Source organism: Poecilia reticulata, linkage group LG3, assembly GCF_000633615.1.
Source record: "Poecilia reticulata strain Guanapo linkage group LG3, Guppy_female_1.0+MT, whole genome shotgun sequence".
NCBI lineage: Eukaryota > Metazoa > Chordata > Actinopteri > Cyprinodontiformes > Poeciliidae > Poecilia > Poecilia reticulata.
This window is the reverse complement of record NC_024333.1, coordinates 24,723,679-24,742,638: the sequence shown is the minus strand read 5'-3', so window position 1 is coordinate 24,742,638 and position 18,960 is coordinate 24,723,679. Positions and strand designations below refer to the sequence as shown.

The 18,960-nt window shown below is 40.2% G+C and overlaps 1 protein-coding gene across 6 annotated transcripts in view; it reads right to left on the bottom strand.

Annotated features, from left to right (window-relative positions):
* The window catches only part of chd9 (chromodomain helicase DNA binding protein 9), a 90,100-nt gene extending 71,597 nt beyond the window's left edge, over nt 1-18,503 (bottom strand). For 5 of the 6 annotated variants that reach the window (XM_008405563.2, XM_017304000.1, XM_017304002.1 and 2 more), the window contains exons 1-2: nt 18,214-18,503; nt 10,364-11,982 (exon numbers count right to left, since the gene is read on the bottom strand). In XM_008405563.2, coding sequence (XP_008403785.1) covers nt 10,364-11,896 — 1,533 coding nt within the window. In that variant the 5' untranslated portion in view covers nt 11,897-11,982; nt 18,214-18,503. Of the gene's footprint in view, nt 1-1,224; nt 1,316-10,363; nt 11,983-18,213 lie in introns of those variants that run through there. The other variant, XM_017304005.1, reaches the window with a different exon arrangement.
* Between the last annotated feature and the right edge of the window lie 457 nt (nt 18,504-18,960).

Sequence of the window (18,960 nt, the reverse complement as noted above, 5' to 3'; positions counted from 1 at the left end):
TAATCCCAACTATGAAGCCATGCTTTGTGTTATGACTTTTAATGGCAGAGAGCAACATGTCAGTTCAACTTATTATGTATGGAGCAGAAAGGTTTTCCGGGCATTTCCTTCTTGTGAAAAAGCTTAATTACTTTGGTCTTAAGATAAAAGCTTTTGTTTAGGCATTTCATAGTCAGCACAGATGGTAAAAATTCAAAAATATGTCCTTGGAAAAATAATAATTTGACTCGAAGTCAAGTTTAAATCATGAGTCTTTCTGGATATTCTGAGTTGCACGTTTGTAACTCCAACACATGATTCTTCCTCCTATTCTTCACTGGGACAACAGCAGACATCACTAACGTTTTGGTTCTCAAAGCAAAAGCTACAAGCAGTCCCAAGGATCAAAAATGAAACTGAGTTATTGCTCTTTTCTGATTGATGTACCTCAACTGAGAAAAATATTTTTCTGACAGAGTGTACAACTTTCTTCAATCAAGTAGGCAGAAATTGAGCAATTTATTTGACATGTCAGCTAAAATTGAATGTTTTACTATAACCACAACTCTCAACAAACAAAGCCTTCACATACAGAWGCATCCATGGCAACTAGCTTATGACTTCCTTCTGACACAAAACCTGTTTGCTGAACTAACAAATCAGAAACTAGCAAGTTGCCRTACTACTTCTGTGTTTAATGTACTTAACATTTACTTAAAAAACAGAAAGATGTCAACTGGAACAGAAGTTCACATGGAGCACCACAGTTTACCACAAGTTTAACATCTACTGAAATTAATCTAAGAGTGTATTTGAAATGTTTTCACACTCTTCACCCACTGTGTTGGGTAAAAACACAAGGACAAAGAGGTCATTAAACCTTCGTGTTTCTGGTTTAGTCTACTGCGCGCAGCTCAGAGCTAATCTACAAGTTTTTCTYCTCCTTTCTTGTTCAAATCAAGCTGTGGCATAATCAGAGGCGCTGCTGTGGTTCAGCTTTAGCGTCTGCCAGTGAGAGGTTAACTCGAGTTCGTGGAGCTTGCTTCATGTCACAAGTATCACATTCCAGTCGCACACACAAATGCAGGAAACGCTTCCATGCTTATTTACGGTCCAAACAAACCCCAACCGATTAACTCCGAAAAAGAAATGATTCAAAGACACTTGATCTCTACATAAGGTGGCAAAAAGAGAGCAGAAAGGGAAGTAAAGCAGCAGAAAAACTCGGTTTAAATTCAGACCTACTGTAAAGTTGGGGCTGGCAGCGTTCCCACATGCTCCCGATACACTCTCCCCAAGTATGACTTCCTCCTCCCCTCATGCTCTGAGCCCTCCCCTTCCGCCCAAAGCAAAACCCTCATGACTTCCTGTTTACCTCTGACCCTTCGCTATCCCCCGCCTCCGCCCTCATCTGGCAGGTCTCCAGACAGACAGGACGGTCAGGCCGGATGAAACCGACAGACTGCTTCAGAGAGCAAGAGAGAGAGACAGACTAAGAGGGAGGGATCTGGGGACGTAGGGGGAGGTGAGCAGAGAGAGAAAGTGTGTGAATAAGTCAGCTCACCACCATGTGGCCACAGAAACAGCAGGTTTCCCAGGAGTGTGAGTGTGCAGAATGTTCCTGTGTTGGTGTGCAGCCCATGAGGGTGTTGGGGTGAGAGCCAGTGTTGATGCTTAGTGTCAAGTTTCAGGGCTGATTATGGCATTACCCTCCCAGTCTGGTTTGCTGGTGTGTCAGGACTTGCAGAAGCTTCCAGCATATTAAAAAAGAAAAAAAAGCAACCCTGCCACACATCAAAATTAGTTCAAAGAAATAAACTCCCAACCTTCCCAAGCATGGTGTTATTTTTATTTTTAATTTTAGAGGTCAACACAAAAAAAAAGGAGAGGGGAAAGCAACTAATACCCAGCGAAATAAATCTAAGGAAGCGATGCAGACAGGCAGTGATGAGGCACCTGCTCACTGTCACTGCCAGGGGGTCTCTAGTGGCTACAGCAGCCCAGGCCATCAGTATCCATCAGTGTCCACCAGTCGCCACTTCCATCTCTTTTCTATTTTGCTCAGCACAGCAGCCGCTGGCATTCTTACATGTGAAGCCTTTGCTGTGATGAAAAGTACTAACCCTACAATTCAACAGCAGTGCAAGAAAGAAAATAGAGCTCTTTGTTAAAGCAACAGTCACTGTAACACACATCAATGTGTGAAACAATGGAGATCGGCAGCAGAACAAAAGRGGTTAAGGCTAAAATGGCAACAATTGGACGACACCTTACTCAACGAAACAGAAGGGGACAACAGTGGCGTTTCAGCAACCGGGTTTCAGTTCAGGAGCTGCTTTTATCCACAATAATCCCAGCTGCTCTTAATGCAACACACAGTTAACTGAAATATCACTGTAAAGCTAAAGTCAGAAACTGAATTTAAAAAATATGACTGATATTTTTACAGGGTGACAAGAAGTGACATGCTTCAAGCATTTATTTTGATTTCCAAATGAAATTCAAAATCTACTTTTACCTGAAAAGACGACTTTGGAACAATGTTCCAGTTTCTGGTGTAGGATCTCAGTACTGGCTAAGCACAAAGAATGTAGCAGTTCGCTCTGGGTTGCAGTGCTGCTGTTGCTTATACATCTTTTTTCCTTCCACTTGACTTTCCATTATCTGAAAGTCAGGGTCCTAAATGGATAACATACATCAATGTGTGTGGCAAATTTGATTTGATCTTATTAAAAATAAGGTTTTCATGATATTGCAGTGGATTAAGATGAGCCTCAGGTAGTTTGCATGTTTCCACCAAAGATCTTTACCATCAAGAGTAATCAGTTTGTATAATCAACTGCAGATTTTCTGAAAAAAAAGCAGAGCCAGTTAATTTATGTGGTTATCTTATTCTGCTGAGATATTTAGGGTAAAGCCAAGTATTCCAACACCTCCACAAACTAAAAATACAAGCATGTAGCATTTTAGCAAGCGTACATGGACAGATGCAGTGATGCACTCAAAGCAATTCCTCCAGCATCAGTTCAAAGGTAGGCGTCTACCAATCTGTCCACACAAAAAAGATGAAGAAAAACTAAATAGTGCGAATGAAGAGCTGCCAGTCACATGGGAATGCGGTTCAAGTGACTGGCGGTGCTGACAGAGCAGGTGTGCCGTTTGCTGCTCGCTATGCCTTTGGTCTGTTATAGCTGCAAACAGACAGAAGATAAGACTTTTGCTGTGAAGAACCAGTGTAAGATTTAAACTTGATTTACTGACTTGCAGTAATAAAAGATTTTGTTCTTTTAAGGCAGTGTGTCACATTAAGGTTATATCTTATAAAGTGGAACAGCAAATGGGGGTCAAGCAAGACACAGTCAGCAGTGCTCTCAATGTTCAGGATTCTCTCAGAGTTGATTGGGTAAGTAACAAGAAAAACTCCCATTTTAATGTTTTAAATGTGCCACTGATGTCCTACAAATCACTAAAACCAGTTTCTATCTCACCTTTGGGGCTAAGATTAATTTGCACCCATATTTAGCTCAGACGATTCAGACACGTTATACACCACATACATTAATAAAGACAAAACATACAGAACTGACCCAAAAAGAGGATCAGTTGTCAAACCAAAATGGAGATGTCAGTCATTGTTCTGCAAGGCGACAAAAAAAAATTGGAGGTCTATGCCTTTCCTTCACCATTTTTTCTCGTTTTGCAACAAACTGTCACAGTATGACAAACCTYGGTAAAAATAGCATAAATTTGTAATATCGTAGTTTTGCAAAAAACATTCAAACAAACATGCATAACATTATWTTTTGTAATTTGAAGCAATTATTTCCAAAATATTCTACTATATTGATCATAACAGGAATGATTTTCTGAAGCATTTATTTGTTGTTAGCTTGAATTTGCGATATACACATTTTTAATCAAGTAATTTACTATTTATACAAAAGTTTTAACAGGTCGTGGTTTTTAATAGGTCGTGGTTTTAAGTCAGCTGCAGTTTTTCATCATAAGATTCCTGCACTTCAAAATCATTTTAATGAGATACCAGAAAAAGCATAAGAATAAACAGAGTTTCTCTGTCTAGACAAAGTATAGAGTAATGMAGTATTACCCACTCCCTGTTGTGCATTTCCAGTTAGTTGGCTGAAAATAGGATACTCAACTTTTCCTTCGCAAGAAGAACAAAATTGTCTCGGTGGAAATATTAGAGAAAAGATGTGAAAAACTAAATGACCACCAGCTAGCTTCATTGCAGAGATTTCTATAACTTTGCTTTTAGCCTATTTTGTACAAATATAAAAAAGCAGAAATTCTCAATGCCCACTCTACTAGGACACTGGAATGAACAGGACTCCTTTAACAATTTTGGCAATTTCCCCAATACTGCAAGCCCCTTGCTGCAGAAAGGGCAGCACATTCTTTCTGTGCGAGAGGAGGTGCTGCAGCCTCCTGTGTCCTGCAGTGGTTGCAGGCACACTCCAAGGCCTCCGGTCAGGAGATTTGCAATGTGCTGTCACAGCAGGAGGCATCAACACCCACACAAGTTTGAACAGCAGCTATTTAATAATGTACGCCTGCCCCTAACTATACAGGGCATCCTCTACAGGTGGTGCTGCCTTACAGTTTAAGAAAAACGAATTAAAAAGTGAGACATAAGTGCRGGAAAACTCCACTTCAGGTGACAAAAAATGCACTGTAATGTTTCACTAACACAGCAGCACAAGTGTGTCGCATGAGGACCCGAGTTGACAACCCCCAGGGGTTAATGATGAGTTGACAGTAAAAACAAACACTGTCACATTTAATTGTGTGTGAATCAAACTCTAAAACTAATTAACAACACATATGGTTAATAAATACAATCGGTAAGGAATATTTTGTTGCTAATATATTACAGTGTAATATTAAATTTAAAAAAGGTGTAAAAGCAGAATTGCAATCATGACTGAAATTAATATTTTTACCTCATTAAAAATTTAACTCATGCCAAATATTCTGAACACAATAACTGCATAATGTCATCTGTTTTTGTAATACAGAAGGTGGCACATTATTAGACCTGTCAGGATMAATTTTACTAGTGGATAAATTGTCCTACAGATTCCTGCGATAATTGATRACATAGCTTTGGGACAATTTTCATGTAATATARTGATGGAATAATAAAGCAAGTTCGCCTAARAGACTAATAAAACTTAAGTACATRACACTCCACGTTGGAACTTGAATATATTTTAAGTATTTCCCTTTAAAAAAATAATCAGAATAGAAATGATCAAGTTCATTTTAATTTATCATGCAATTAATTGATTAATTGCATATTGCAACAGGCTTAAGTGCACATCTTAGCATTTGTTCATGATATGCAATGAAAGCCTAAGTTAGTAAAAYAGGCTTTGATTTTCAGATGAACATTCAGCTATGTATTTTATTCAAAGAATGTTGATACCAGATTGTTKAAAACAATTAAAACCCTAAAAATAAAAGAAAGTAATTGATTTTCTTTTTGCCACTACATGACAAATCACAAGCAACCCTACAAATGAAATTTCAATATCAGTTTCTCTACCTATTTCACATGTGCAGAGTTTGCAACAACACCGGTCTTCCTGTCTGAGTTCCTGAAAAGACACAYAACAGTGTCAGACTTGTGACTGACAGGACGTGAACATAAGCACCACAAACCAGGACCGGGYCCAGCAGAGTATCGCTTCACTGCTTCAGGCGAGCTTGAAGGCCCTAGCTGCTATCATGGGAGTCAAGCTAATAACCAGCTACTACAGACTAACCTGTTATACTCAAATTAACTGTACAACACAGAAACCTGGGCCACTCAATCAGTGTTGAGCCTTGGTTGCTCATCACATCTGCAGCTGACCATTACAGTCACTGGAAACCCTAATTAGTCACATTCACTGCGGGGGAGAGGAGAGTGGGCCGCTTTCCCCTGATGCCCTGCCTGTTCAGCAAACACGCCATCAGCAGGCTCTTCACACATCAGTGCACTTGAATAGCACAGTCAGCCTGTAAGCATCAACACAGGCCTGGATGTTGACACAGACAGGGAGGAGGCTCTTGCRTATGGCTGTGCTTCAAGGTCCTTTTTCAATCAAGGACCTCTGTAGATGAGTCAATGGGCAGTRAGGATGCGCGCCGGTAAAGGAAGACCATGAGTTTTGTTGTCACCTGCTGAGAAAGAGTCAGGGTACTCAAAACACCACTTGTGTTTTGGCTCAGGGCCACAGATCTGGCTTCAGAAGCAGCGGCACATGGCAGGTCTGCTGCCAGGAAACAAACCTTGTTTAGAGATCAGAAATTAGTCACTCAAGCAGGTCCTGCAACCTTGTAGTCACATACGCAATTACTACACAAAGAATGTAAGAGTAGAGACACAAAAAATGAGGATAATATAATGCCAGAGAACACATTTGTGCTGAAAAGTCTATGTTTAAATACATCTAAGAGGGTGTCTTCAATTACAATAGCATTGAATTTGTAATTAATTTTYAAAGTCAGTTCAAAAAATGAAACTTCTAATGCACAGATTCACTACACATGCATACACACTCAAACATACACTCATAAGTATATTGCAAGTATGGCTGCAAATGACTACTTTTTTGTAATCGATTGTTCTATTACAATTGGCATATTCTACAGGTTTTTCATTACCGACTTAATCCTTTTTTATACAATATTAGAAATGCATTAAAATACTTGAGTTTTGGATGAAACATTACAGACAAACATGTTTTTATCGTTAATGTAAAATGTATTTTTTTGTAACTTTAGCATAAATACTCTTCTGATTGTGTAGATTTTCAGCAAATTGCCTTTTTATGAGTCTGTATACTCCAGTTAGCAATTAATCGATTGCTAAATTAGTTGGTTATTTCAATAACTTAATTGGTTCTGCTCAAATTGCAAGTACTCATTTCTAGTAATTTCTAGTATGGCTCACAGCCAACGAAAGCCCAAAGTAGCATTTTTCAGAAAGTTTTCATATTCCATAAGATTAATAAAATACGATTTTCGAATGCACAAATGTTATAGCTWTCTTATGTCCTACAAAATCATGGGAAAGGCTGCTGACATGATTATCCAGCAGTATCAAGCATGCTTAATGGAAAGCTAAGTGATAGGAAAAAAATGCACAAGCAACAGAAATAACAGGGGAAGCTTGAGAGGGTGCTACAAAGAGCCTCCAAACACAAACATCCCAATGAAATGGGCAACAGCTGTCACATTGTTCTAGCTAAGCCACTCGGGAACCAGTAATACCATCAGAAGTGCCTTACCAGAGAAAAAGGACTCGACTGTCACTCAATGGCATGATCTACTGTCCTGCAAGTTTTAGATGCATCCTCACTCTAACTCAGCTTAATAAAATGATTGCATTAACTCTTCAGCCATCAAGTTTAGCAAAGGCCTGATAAAGAGCCATTCATTTGATTCAGGTGTGTTGAGTCCACGTTGCACCTAAAGTCTGCAAGACGGTAGATCTCAAGTGCTAGGGTTGCAGACCCTGGTCTATGGTCGTCTTTAGATGAAGAAAAATGTTTCCTGGAGTCTAAAGAACCAGTGGAGGGGCACAGAATCCAAGTTTCTTGAGGTTTATTGTGAAGTACCATGCCATCTAATGGTGTTGATTTGCAATGTTATCAAGTCCAAAGTCAGAGAGCTTTATTCTTCCCTCTGCTGGCAAGCTTTACGGGGATGCTCACACTGCTAAACATACTAATATCTGGTTTAAGGTCCATAATGGGAGTACACAAGATACGTCATAAATGCATCATACCCGCAGGCCGGATTCAAATCCATGAATCCGGCCTTCCCTTATACAGGTCACGTGACATGAGCCCACTTGGCGAATCACGGGTGAAACACCTTGAGGTGTTTTGTGAAAGGGGCTATTGATACAGCAAGTCATGCAAAAGAAGCACTGACCAAGTACRCAGCTGATATACTATAATGGATACTTTTCAGTATGCCCACTTTTCTGTATCAAAGATCCACATTTTCACTGGTCTTAGGAATTATTCTCATTTTCTGAAATACAGAATTTTTCATCAGATGTAAACTATAATGTACATAAATAAAGCTTTAAAATTAGGGATATAATCGACCAATATTATTGTAGTCACTTTTTTTTTCTTAAGGGGGGAGCAGTATTTGTTTGATCATGTGACAGTGACAGTACAGGACTGTGGGGAGTTTAACTGAAGCAGAGAAGCCATGCTGAAGTCAGCAATGTGGTCATTCATTTTAGTATATTGAAAGCGTCAGGAAATTAAATATCCAATATTATTTGCATAATATTGGATATTGATAACGGTCCAAATTTTCATATCAGTCAATCACTATTTGAAATGTAATCACCGTATGATTACATTTCTGTAATTTTTTCTACTTTCTGAATTGAATTATTGACTCAGCTTAACCTTCCRATGGTTAATTTCTCTTTTTATTGTTTCAATACAAGAACTAAAACAAGTTATTAAAACAGGACCACATGTTGGAGTTTAGGTGTCTTATTGGCATTTGCAAAGGAACATGAAATGCCTGCCGCATGTGCTGCTGGTCATGTGTCACTCTGGGGCTGGGAAGCTGCATGGATGCTGCTAAGTTACCAGCCAACTGAGGTCCAAGAACCGCCTGAAGCCTGTTACAGCCGGCTAATGCATTCTCTCCACCTCCCCCTCCACTTGTGTTCTCTCTCGCTCTCTGTCTCTTGCTCTCTCATGCTCTTCCTCCCCATCTCTTTCCCATCCGTTCTTTCCTAAGCTCTCTCCTTTTTCCATGAGCTGCTGCCCTCTCCATCTCCAAACCTTCCCCCTCCCCCGCGTCTCTCAAGTGCTAACCACTCTCCTACAGCAAGCTCTTTCCCTACTGCTTGCACTCACATGCACACGCACTCGCAGAAACTGTGGCGGCAACCACAACAGTGTGCAACCACCCCCACACTCCAGCAAGGCTGTGTGCAAGTGCCTCTGGCTTGCCCTGACCCACATCTTGATATAGCCCTAAGTATGCTTACAGCTAAGTCCTGAAGACACTCCTGCCACTCTTAGCCTAATCAGGCCTGACCTGCTGTCGGCGCACAGGGCAGATAGACAGGCCAGGCTAGACTGACCATTATCATGTTGAAAGCCTTTCAAACTGCTGTAGGAACCGCCTAATAATCACCTTCCCCCACTGCACCACTGATTGCAGGTTTCCAAGCAGAGAGGCACACGTTCTACCTCGGATAGTTAAACATTACACAAATGACTGGTATCTGTGCCATGAAACACAAGATTTTTTAAAAAAATTATCTTCGTCTGCTATGTTAGTTAACTGTACGTACATGTAAGTTGAGGAAATAGGTTAAAGGGCAGTGAAAACAAGGTGGGCTGAGAGCATGATTGGGCCAGTTGGTGATAATCCAGGTGTCGACCTCTGCAGTGTTCGGTCAGCCTGTTCTAAGGGTTTAATGTCTTCTTAYAGTCATTGAAAGTACCAGAGAGACAAGAGACCATCATGCTCCCCAACCTGCTGCTGCAAATTGCTGGTCAGCTGGCTGAAAGAAAGCTTCCCAAAGTAAAACCAAATATATGSCTGCTTGAAAATGAAGGATTTCTGCAAATTACTTTTTTTGTTAGTCTGCTTACTACTAGCCAAGCAATTCTCTRTTTAACCACTTTTCTTCTTCAGACAATTCTACTAATCTCGTTACTGTTTTCTTCTTACAGAAAGTACTCTTGGACCATTTTATGTTTTTTTYATCCTTTATGTCTTCTTTTAGCTGCTAACTCTGAGTGGGCTTCTGCTGAAGATCACTTSCAGTCWAAACAGAGTTGTTACTTTTGACTTTTGCCACTTGTTTGGTTAGGAGGACTGCTGCCTTAACAGTGGCTAAGTGTAAATAGATGGGTTTTATTACACTCATAACTTTTAACAAATTCGACATGGGTATCAAGCAGCTGACTGCAGGCCAATTTGCTGAGCAGATCACCTGACAAATGAGTTCGTATCTTCTTGCTATGCTGTATTTCACAAAAAGAAAAAAAACTATAAGAGACAATATTGTCAACAAAAACCACTTGAACACAACTAAAAATTGCAGAAATTTTTSACTTATGCTTAAATATGCGTATCAAAACCAAAATAAATGTGTCATTATGTAATGTATACATTATGTTGGCAACAATAAAACTAAGTGTTGCTTTGCTGTTTAAAATAAGAGATAAGATTGTTACACATTTTTGTTTTAAATGTGTGGAAATACTTAGTACACATGGTATTTCATTAGAGGTTATCAAAGCTTTATCTCATACCTGGCCATATCTAGCCAGAGAACCACATAACGGCTAAGGACAGATCCATAAAAACAAATTTAAAATTTTACCTTCTCCTCTTTGCGTTCGATAGCTGCTGGTTTTCTGTTTTCGTGCCCTTTCTTCTGACTGGAATCAATCCAAGAACAGCTGGATTCGTCCTGCTGCCTGAAAGCGTCCTCCAGCTGGGGGAGCAGATCAGGCAGGAGGTCAGGAGGATCCAAGGCTTCCAAGTCTCCATCCTGGGCCTCTGATGGCATAATATTGTCTCCAAAAGCTTGGTACCCATTAGTGTTAATAACCCCGCAGCTGATCTGCTGCTCAGAGGGCAGGTGGTTTGTCATGCTTGGATAGCAACTCACTGACTCGCCGAACAGCTCTGATGATTTGCAGACTGCCTGGGTTTCTCCAGAACAGCGTAAGGCTCTGAAGGGACACTCGTCTGCCTGGCTAACCGTTGTTCCAGAGTGYAGCTGACTCACGTGTGCTGTGGACTGGAACTGGCATGSAGTCCCAGGCAGTCTAGGCACTGTAGTAGTAATTGGTGTAGTAGTGATGGGCCTACATGAAGACTGCTGACTGAGACTGGGTATTTCTGGCTCTCCAGGGTAGGCAGGGAACTCCGCCGCTTGGTAAGCATGAGCTGAACTGACAGAGCATGCAGGCAAGGAGTGTACTGCAGATGATGGATGTATGGGGAATGAAAGGTGAGAGTCCTCGAGTCCTGATCCAGAGAAGGCCGGACTTCCCCTGACCAACTGGTAGCTCCCCTGCTGCTGACGTGTTTGTAAGCAGGCCCTGCTCAAAGAGGCATTCTGATGTTCCAAAAAAGGCTTACCTGGAAGACTCCTGGAATGAAACTGGGATTCTCTTACAGGTAGTTGATGTGGAGAATGGTGTATCTGCTGCTGGCTGCTGGACTGACCTCCCTGGAGAAAGGAGAATGTGGGATGCTGCTGTTGCTGCAGGCAAACACTCGCTGTGGTAATCTGTTGATGCTGGTTTAGCAGCTGTTGCTGATGACTGTGCTGTCGTTGGAGCTGTTGTTGTCGCATTCTCTGTTGCTGCTCAGCTTGATGACCAGAACGGTGCTGCTGCTGAGTATGTTGTCTGCCATGAAGTTGCTGGTTGTGCAGTTGCTGATGACAAAGTTGTTGTTGTTGTTGCTGCTGCTGTTGAGATACATGGTGAAACATGTTCCCATTTTGGTCTTGGTTGCCCCACATTGGGCTTCCAGTACTGCAGAACAGACCGTTGGGTGGAGGTACTTGGCTAATGGTGGCACTATGGTACTGGCCATGTTGCTCAGGACCCACGTCACAACCTGTGCTCCGAGAACCAGAAAATACCTGCCCCAGGGGATTCTCTGCCTTAACGCCAGCATAATGAACCATCGGCTGGTTGTAACTGGGCACAGCTTGTTGGGAAGAGACTGGTGGCATCATTTCTTGATGCTTCCCCGGGCCAAGTGCCTCCACTTGAAGGGGTTCAAAACCAGCACTGAGATTGAGCTCATCCACAAGCGACGGTGCTGAATGGAAACCATCTTCATCCAGCCCTTCCAAACCCCCGACAAAGAGGTTGGGATCGTCAAAAAAGTCCATGACTGAAATCAGAGGGCACCTCTGGATCCAAGATGGTCCCAGTGAGTCRGTCTTCACAGTTAGAGCATCTCCATTATGTGGTGTTCCTATCAAAAAGACAAAAAACATTTTTAAAAGAAGCAATTTCTTTTTGATAAATATTTATTGAAAATGACGGTTTGCGTYAATAATCCATCAGCACTTGTTTTCATGTGTAGAGCAAAGCAGCTGGTGTAAACCATTCACCAGCAGGTGCCTCTTCCTGTACCCTCAACCCTTTCACAAAAACACACACCGATATGCACACACAAACACATGCACTCACGTCAACCCCCCACCTATGGAAGGCTTGAAGCTGCCTGCTCTGCTACTGCAGAATGTGTGGGAGGTGCAGACAGCTGATAGAATTTCAGCAGCAAAGGGCAGAGGCTGAGRAGGCCCTCTAAGCACATGCATGCGAGTGCTCTGCAACCACAGACCAGCGGAAGATGACAGAAGCTTTCCCAGGTCAGTCATTACATGCTGACTTGCACTCTGAAGCCCAAACACAGACATATTCCCTTTAAATGTTTRACATGAAGCTWCAAGAATGGCTTTGCTTGAATATATTAACAGTTTAAATYACATTAAACATAGACATAAAAAACTTTGTCATATTACAACAGCAACACAGAAATTATTTKTTTTCACCAATAAAAACCTAGAAAGTGTGCCATGCATTTGCATTCAGCGCTTTTCACGCAGCTGATCTGTAAAGGCCTCAGAGGYCTGTTAGAGAACAACAACAAACAGCATCATGGAGACCAAGGAACACACAGGAGAGGTAGGTGGATGGAGCAAAAACAGGCCAACCACAGAGGATACAAATACACCCAGAGCTGCAATGAAAACTTATACGTCAAAATATTGATTTGTTAGAATGGACCAGTCAAAGACCAGACCCAAGTCTAATTGAGAACATGTAGAAAACTTKAACATAGGTATTCACAGATGATCTACTAASAATCAGAGTTTGAGCCACTTCGCAAWTAAAATAGGGAATAAAAGTCTAAGTCTCTAGACGTGTGAAGCGGGTSAAAATATTAACAATAMGCTACAAAATTATTGGTAGCCATCTTGTAAAAATGACAGGCCTTTCTTGTACTCTATTGAAAAAAGACATCCATGATGCACAGAAGGCATAAATCGCTAATGAAAGGAATTTTTTTTGTTTGTTTGAACATCCAAACATGTTCAGTTCCATTTTAGAGGTTTACACTACAGTCAGAACAAACCCTCACCAAGAAGGAGCCGCTGACAAGCTTGACAGTTAGTTCAGTGTGGTTAGGTTTGAAAATCTCACCTCTGGTCCTCCAGACACACTTCTTGTTATTGTGGCTAAACATCTAAATCTTTGCCTCGTCTTAACTGTAAAACTTACTACAGAAAGCATTTAGTACAAACTTGTGAAGTGTTTGTTTTGGAGCATGAAAGTAATTCAAGGTCAACACCTTTTCTGTCCACATTGATGTACAATTCACTTTCATGTAGACACCAACACCAGTGGTTAACCAGTTTATAATGGGCTTCAGTCCTWGCTGGTTACTGGCTTAGTCTTCAATGTCCTGATTATTATTACTGTTTTATCAAAGAGTGGCATTTTGAGTTAGATGGATGAATTTGGATATAATGGGTTGTTCAACCAAAAAAGTTATTTCAACCAATCTTGCATTGTTCACCAATCTAGCTTGTAGACTATGCTTCAAAGCCAGGTGTGTGCCAGGAAACCTACCAATTTAGTTGAAAATTTACTATAAATATTCCAMGATTATGCCACAAACATTCTAATGATGACAAAAAGAGTTTCAATGGGGTGCAAGGAACCCTAAAGAAATATTATTGAGTGTCATGTATGAATTTAATTCCATTTGAACCATATATAAATACTTTTTTCTGGAAATCACAAAAGTTATGTGTTCTATAATCATTTAACCCTAGAAAAAGAGCAGTATAAATTYGGAAATTAAAGTCCAATATTAATGATGACTCATTTCCATAATGACTATATGTAAAACCTTTGAATGAAACTATACATAAACATTTTAAAATGTATAGTTATCTAGCTGTAAAATCAGATTAAAAAAAGCATCACAGATATCTCAGGTTGAGTCTTTTTCTTAGACACTGTGTCAACAGTTTTATCCTTTTTGTATTATGTATTTCTATATTTCACAGAATGGATGGAAAGCGATTGTCTGCTTTCTAAAGAAGATAAAGAACAAACTTATCGAATATTGGTTGGATAAATGTCACAGTCCTGTGACGCTGAAGCACTTAAAGATTTCCTCTGAAATATAAGAGCGAAGTACCATATTGCTTTTTTAAATGAACTTACTGAAAAGCAAATATTTCACTATGAAGAAAATATGTTTCTCCTTCAATATAAATTTTAACTACAGTGTTAAATACAGAAGAGATATAAATCTGGATTGACATGTCAGAGGGCTGAAATAAAATCTGAATTTTCCAAGAAAACTGCAATCAGTCTTTGAAATATCACAGGATAATTAATCAGAACTCAATTTAACCTACTGCTAGTGAGCATGCACCACGACTAGATTAATGGAAAGTATTTCTTGTTCAAGTAAATAAAAGAACTGTAAATTTCTACTTTGTTCAGTCAGTAGCTCATCATATACAAAGYATTTTTCATTTATTAACAAAAATAAATRTCCCCAAAATTTTWAAATGTTAATTATTTGGATGGTCAACATTAATTTGAACTTTATCTTGGTTAGAGAAATGTACTTTAAGTCTAGTCGTCCACTCCTAGATTTTTTTATGAGTAATTTAATTTACTTAATTTAGCATTTTAGGTCTGAGTAGAAACCAAATATACATTTAGGGACATGAGTAAGTCTTAATGTTTCCTTTCAAAGCGGAGTGTCACACAAACAGGCCCAACATCACATTCAGCTTCGACTCCAGACTGGCAGCAAACATGAAGTCATTCCTGTTTTTGGTTTTGGCAGTAATTCAGATTTTAATTTCACACAACTTTCTTCTTGCTTGGTAACCTTGACGTGTTGTGATCAGTTACAATAAGACTGAAATGCTAAGTCCCCCATAACATTTTGATAAGGTTTTATGATTTGTCTCGAGCCGTTTACTTTCAAAAACAGCAGACACAASCTCACCGCTACCTCAGTGTTTTGCCATCTGTGAGAAGCTTAAAGGTTCATTTTCTTTTGCTAATGTACTTAAATAATGATGGAAAAAAAGACAGATTCATGTGCATTGATCATTTGTGATGACACCTCTGGGTTTGTCCTAAAACAACGATCAATAGAGATTCAATATGTGTGCCCTTTTGACCGCAACCCTAAAGAAGTTAATTAGCACTAGCAAAATAGATTTATCCCACATTGGAAAGTATTCCCAGACATTTTTTTGCAAAAAAATATTTTGGTCAATCTTTCAAATAACATCAGTGACATTCTAATAAAAATGTCCATGAGGGAGAGAAAACAGTTTAAGATGGATTTACCAAACAATATTTAGTATGAACATTTGCTCCAATCTCATACACCTGTGAGGATTCAATTTGATCAAAAAGACACAAATAAAAAAATACAAATACAAAAAAGGCACAACACCGTGCAAAAGCATTCATACTTCTTTACCTTTTTATCATTTTGGCATGTAATGTGAACCATTAGAGTTCWGTGTTATAAAGCAGTCAATAATGGACAAATTCCATAATAAAGGAACACTATGCTTTACTCTGAAGACCWTCAACTAAATTTAGTGAAACCAGCTGTCTTGAGTAGTTATGTAATTAGTAGAACAGACTCCACCTGTGTGTAATTTACTTTCTGTATAAATGCAGCTGTTCAGTGACGGCTTCRTAAGCTTGTTAGATAACATTAGTGAACTAACAGCATCATGAATGTCGAGAAACAACGCAGACATCTCAGGGATGAAGCATTTTTTGACATGGCAGGACTGCCAGGCTGCCAAAAATCCAGCCTGCAGTTTGAAATCACATGGAAGAAGGTCAGACAGAAACTGAACTTTTTGGTTTATATGCCCAATGTCATGGCTGGTGGAAAACTAATGCTGCATGTCACCATAAAAATGTGTCTGCCACAAGAGTTTCAATGATTGGGTGAAAAATCAAAGCAACAATCCAGGTATGTTTTTCATGAGGTAACATTTTAACATTAAATGGAGCTCGAATGTTTTTATATAATTACCCCATTTTTAACCAGGGATGTATATCAAACCAAATGTAGGGTGAACCAAATTACTGTTCACATAAGAACTGCCAGCTCTGCAATGAATGTTGACCAAATCTTTAAAGAGAACGCATTTAAGCTCTTTATTGCTGATGTATAAGGTGACACTTGTTTAAAGCAGCAYAAGTTTTAAAAGGTAAAGTGATGGTAAAATTAAAGTAATTAAAGTACAAGTAGTTTGTTTCAATGTCAAAACGGCAAATTTCAACCAGAATCAACTTTTCAGTTAAACCTTGTTGAGATGGCAGTTATAAGTTGCATTAGATGTTTTTACCGGAGCTGGAAAAACTGATTATCTGGAGTTCGGCATGTGTCATGAAATCAAATCGGAAAGAAACTTTTGTTGTAACATTCACCAGTATGATCGTGCATGCCATGAGTATGATTGTGCCCTAGTTAGAATCAAACCATATTTATGTGGTAAGGCTCAGTCAGACTCYGGGGCAAGATTCAATTTGTTTCTGTATTTATTTTAACCGAGTTTGAGCCATTTTGAGAGACAATAATGGACAAAAGACTATTTTTAGATGTTCAAAGCCAGGACCTCAAAAGACCAGCAGCAGTAGTTAAAGTTAGTCCTAYGAAGAATTGGTGTTGGTCTGACAAAAAAGAAGGAAATCTTCAAATGGCAAAATCTGTGCGGTATGGTAACTCTGATCAGTTGCCTTTGCTCCAAGAAGATTCTGGGAGGGTATTTTTCTAATGATTACGAACAAAACAGCAAAATGAATAAGACAAACTATCATGGCATGTCACCAAGCTGTACCTAAAAGTGTTCATGTTTTCATTAAACCCAGCCAAACGAATAAAAGTAAATCTCTAGAATAACAATGCAACCCACTAATGTCATATTGCCCATGCACTCAGACTAAAAYTAATATGCCTACTCATTACTGAATTAAACGCCTCCCAGCTGGCTTCAGACACAGACTCGGTTCCTCCTTCGTGGGTTTCCAGCTGTTTCCTTCATAATCATGACGTCCACGCACGTGCAGCACATCAACAGAAATTTGACCCCTTAAAAACTGGGACCTGAAACGGCAAATGAACCTAAAGGACTACAATGGCAACTTCTGCGCAAMTCAATCCGTTTAAACCGCGACTTTGGGAATATAATCCTGGGATTAACGTGTGCAGAGCTGGCCATTTAAAATAAAAAAGTAAGAACTGCTGCTCCAGAACCCAAGGTTTAATTTAGCCACTTATGTACCCCTATGTAAAAGTAGCAACAGGTCCCATTTGGTAACCTTTTAAATTGTTTATTTTCAGCTACACCGAAACAAACCAGACCTGGACTCTGGGGTGAGCAGCATTTATTTGATCTTCCTGCAGAAATGGCTTCAGCCCCCGTGAGCTCGCTGTTTGATGAGCCAATGAAGCGGCAATGTGTTGCGCTACTTTTAAAGCGCAACCGAGCAAAAACGACACGCGATGCACGTGGGATATTGGCTTTAAACAATGTAAACTCTCAGCCTCGAGCTGTCCGGAGGGGGGCGTCGCACGTGGTCAAACCTTCACTTTGGATTCAAAAGGTGTCGTGACGTTTTTCCACGGAGGACATGGTGGAGGAGGGGGAGATGAGGTGCTGGTGGAGGCCGAAGATGGATGGAGAGGTCGTCCGTGATGGTGCCCGAGATAATAACTAGTTCGACTTTCGTTTCCATTGAATTAAACTATCGACGTTTTAATCCTGCTTGCATTTACATAACGTTCACATTCTGACTCAACCCGGTTGGTCGCTGTCAGTTCAGGACCACCACCAGAACCACCAAGACGGAAGAACTACTTTAAAGGTTTATTTTTGGTTACTAGACAAACTCTTTAAGTGAGGCTTGTCTATTCGAGTTGGTCTGAAGGGAAACTTTTAAGTTTCGGCTGCTCGACGGTGTCGTGTCTGGCAGGAGGATACACGCTCAGATAGGCGGTGTGTCATCAGACAGCTGAGCCGACCCTCACCAACTGACTGTCCGATATTTGACAGCTCCGAGTCTGAATGAAACGGAACCGTTCGAGTCCAAATTCAACCTGCCACAAGAATGAAAAACGGGTGTTATTTCTTACCTGGAAGTAACCCCTAAAGCGCAACTCCAGGCGTCAGTGTTGGCAGAGTGTTATCGGGCGAAGTTGGAGCTGTGTTGTTAGTTGTACTCCTGCTGGCGACCACGGCGCAGCGGCTCTGGTGCTGCTGACGTGACGGCGATAACGGCGTATTTGCATATTAGTGACTCTCTCTGTGATTGGACAGACTRCAATCCGCTAAAGTAACCCAGTTTAAAGTAAAATATAGCTCCGATTTCCTGCGTATGTGTACCTGGGCGGACTGTGCGCCCTCGGCTGTCCCTCTGAGATCGGCTGATTAAATCATGTTATCAGCTGGATAGTCACTGTGTTGACAGAGTGCATAAGATGGCCGCGTCTATGCCACAGCCAATCCGGAGAGGTTTTACTTTCGCACATGGACCGGAGTGTCTTCTAAATGCGAACGTGACAGAAGTGAAACCCACGAGCTGAGGCTGTGGGCATATACTGACCTCTAGTGGTGTTCACATGAATTTTGACAAACACACGGCTGTGTATGGATATCAAAAATGCAACGTCTTAAAAAGCACACTGAAAGTTTTTTTTTTTTACATATTTCAGCTGGATTTTTTTTGTGATTTTTGATCAATCACTTATATTAATTTTGAAATGGAAGCAAAATCACGATAAAAATCCAAAAGGTCTTCTGACCTTCCTCAATAGGGTTCTCAAAGGTGCTTTACATGAAATGATAAAAGAAAAACCTACCCAGTGCATAATTCTGCTATC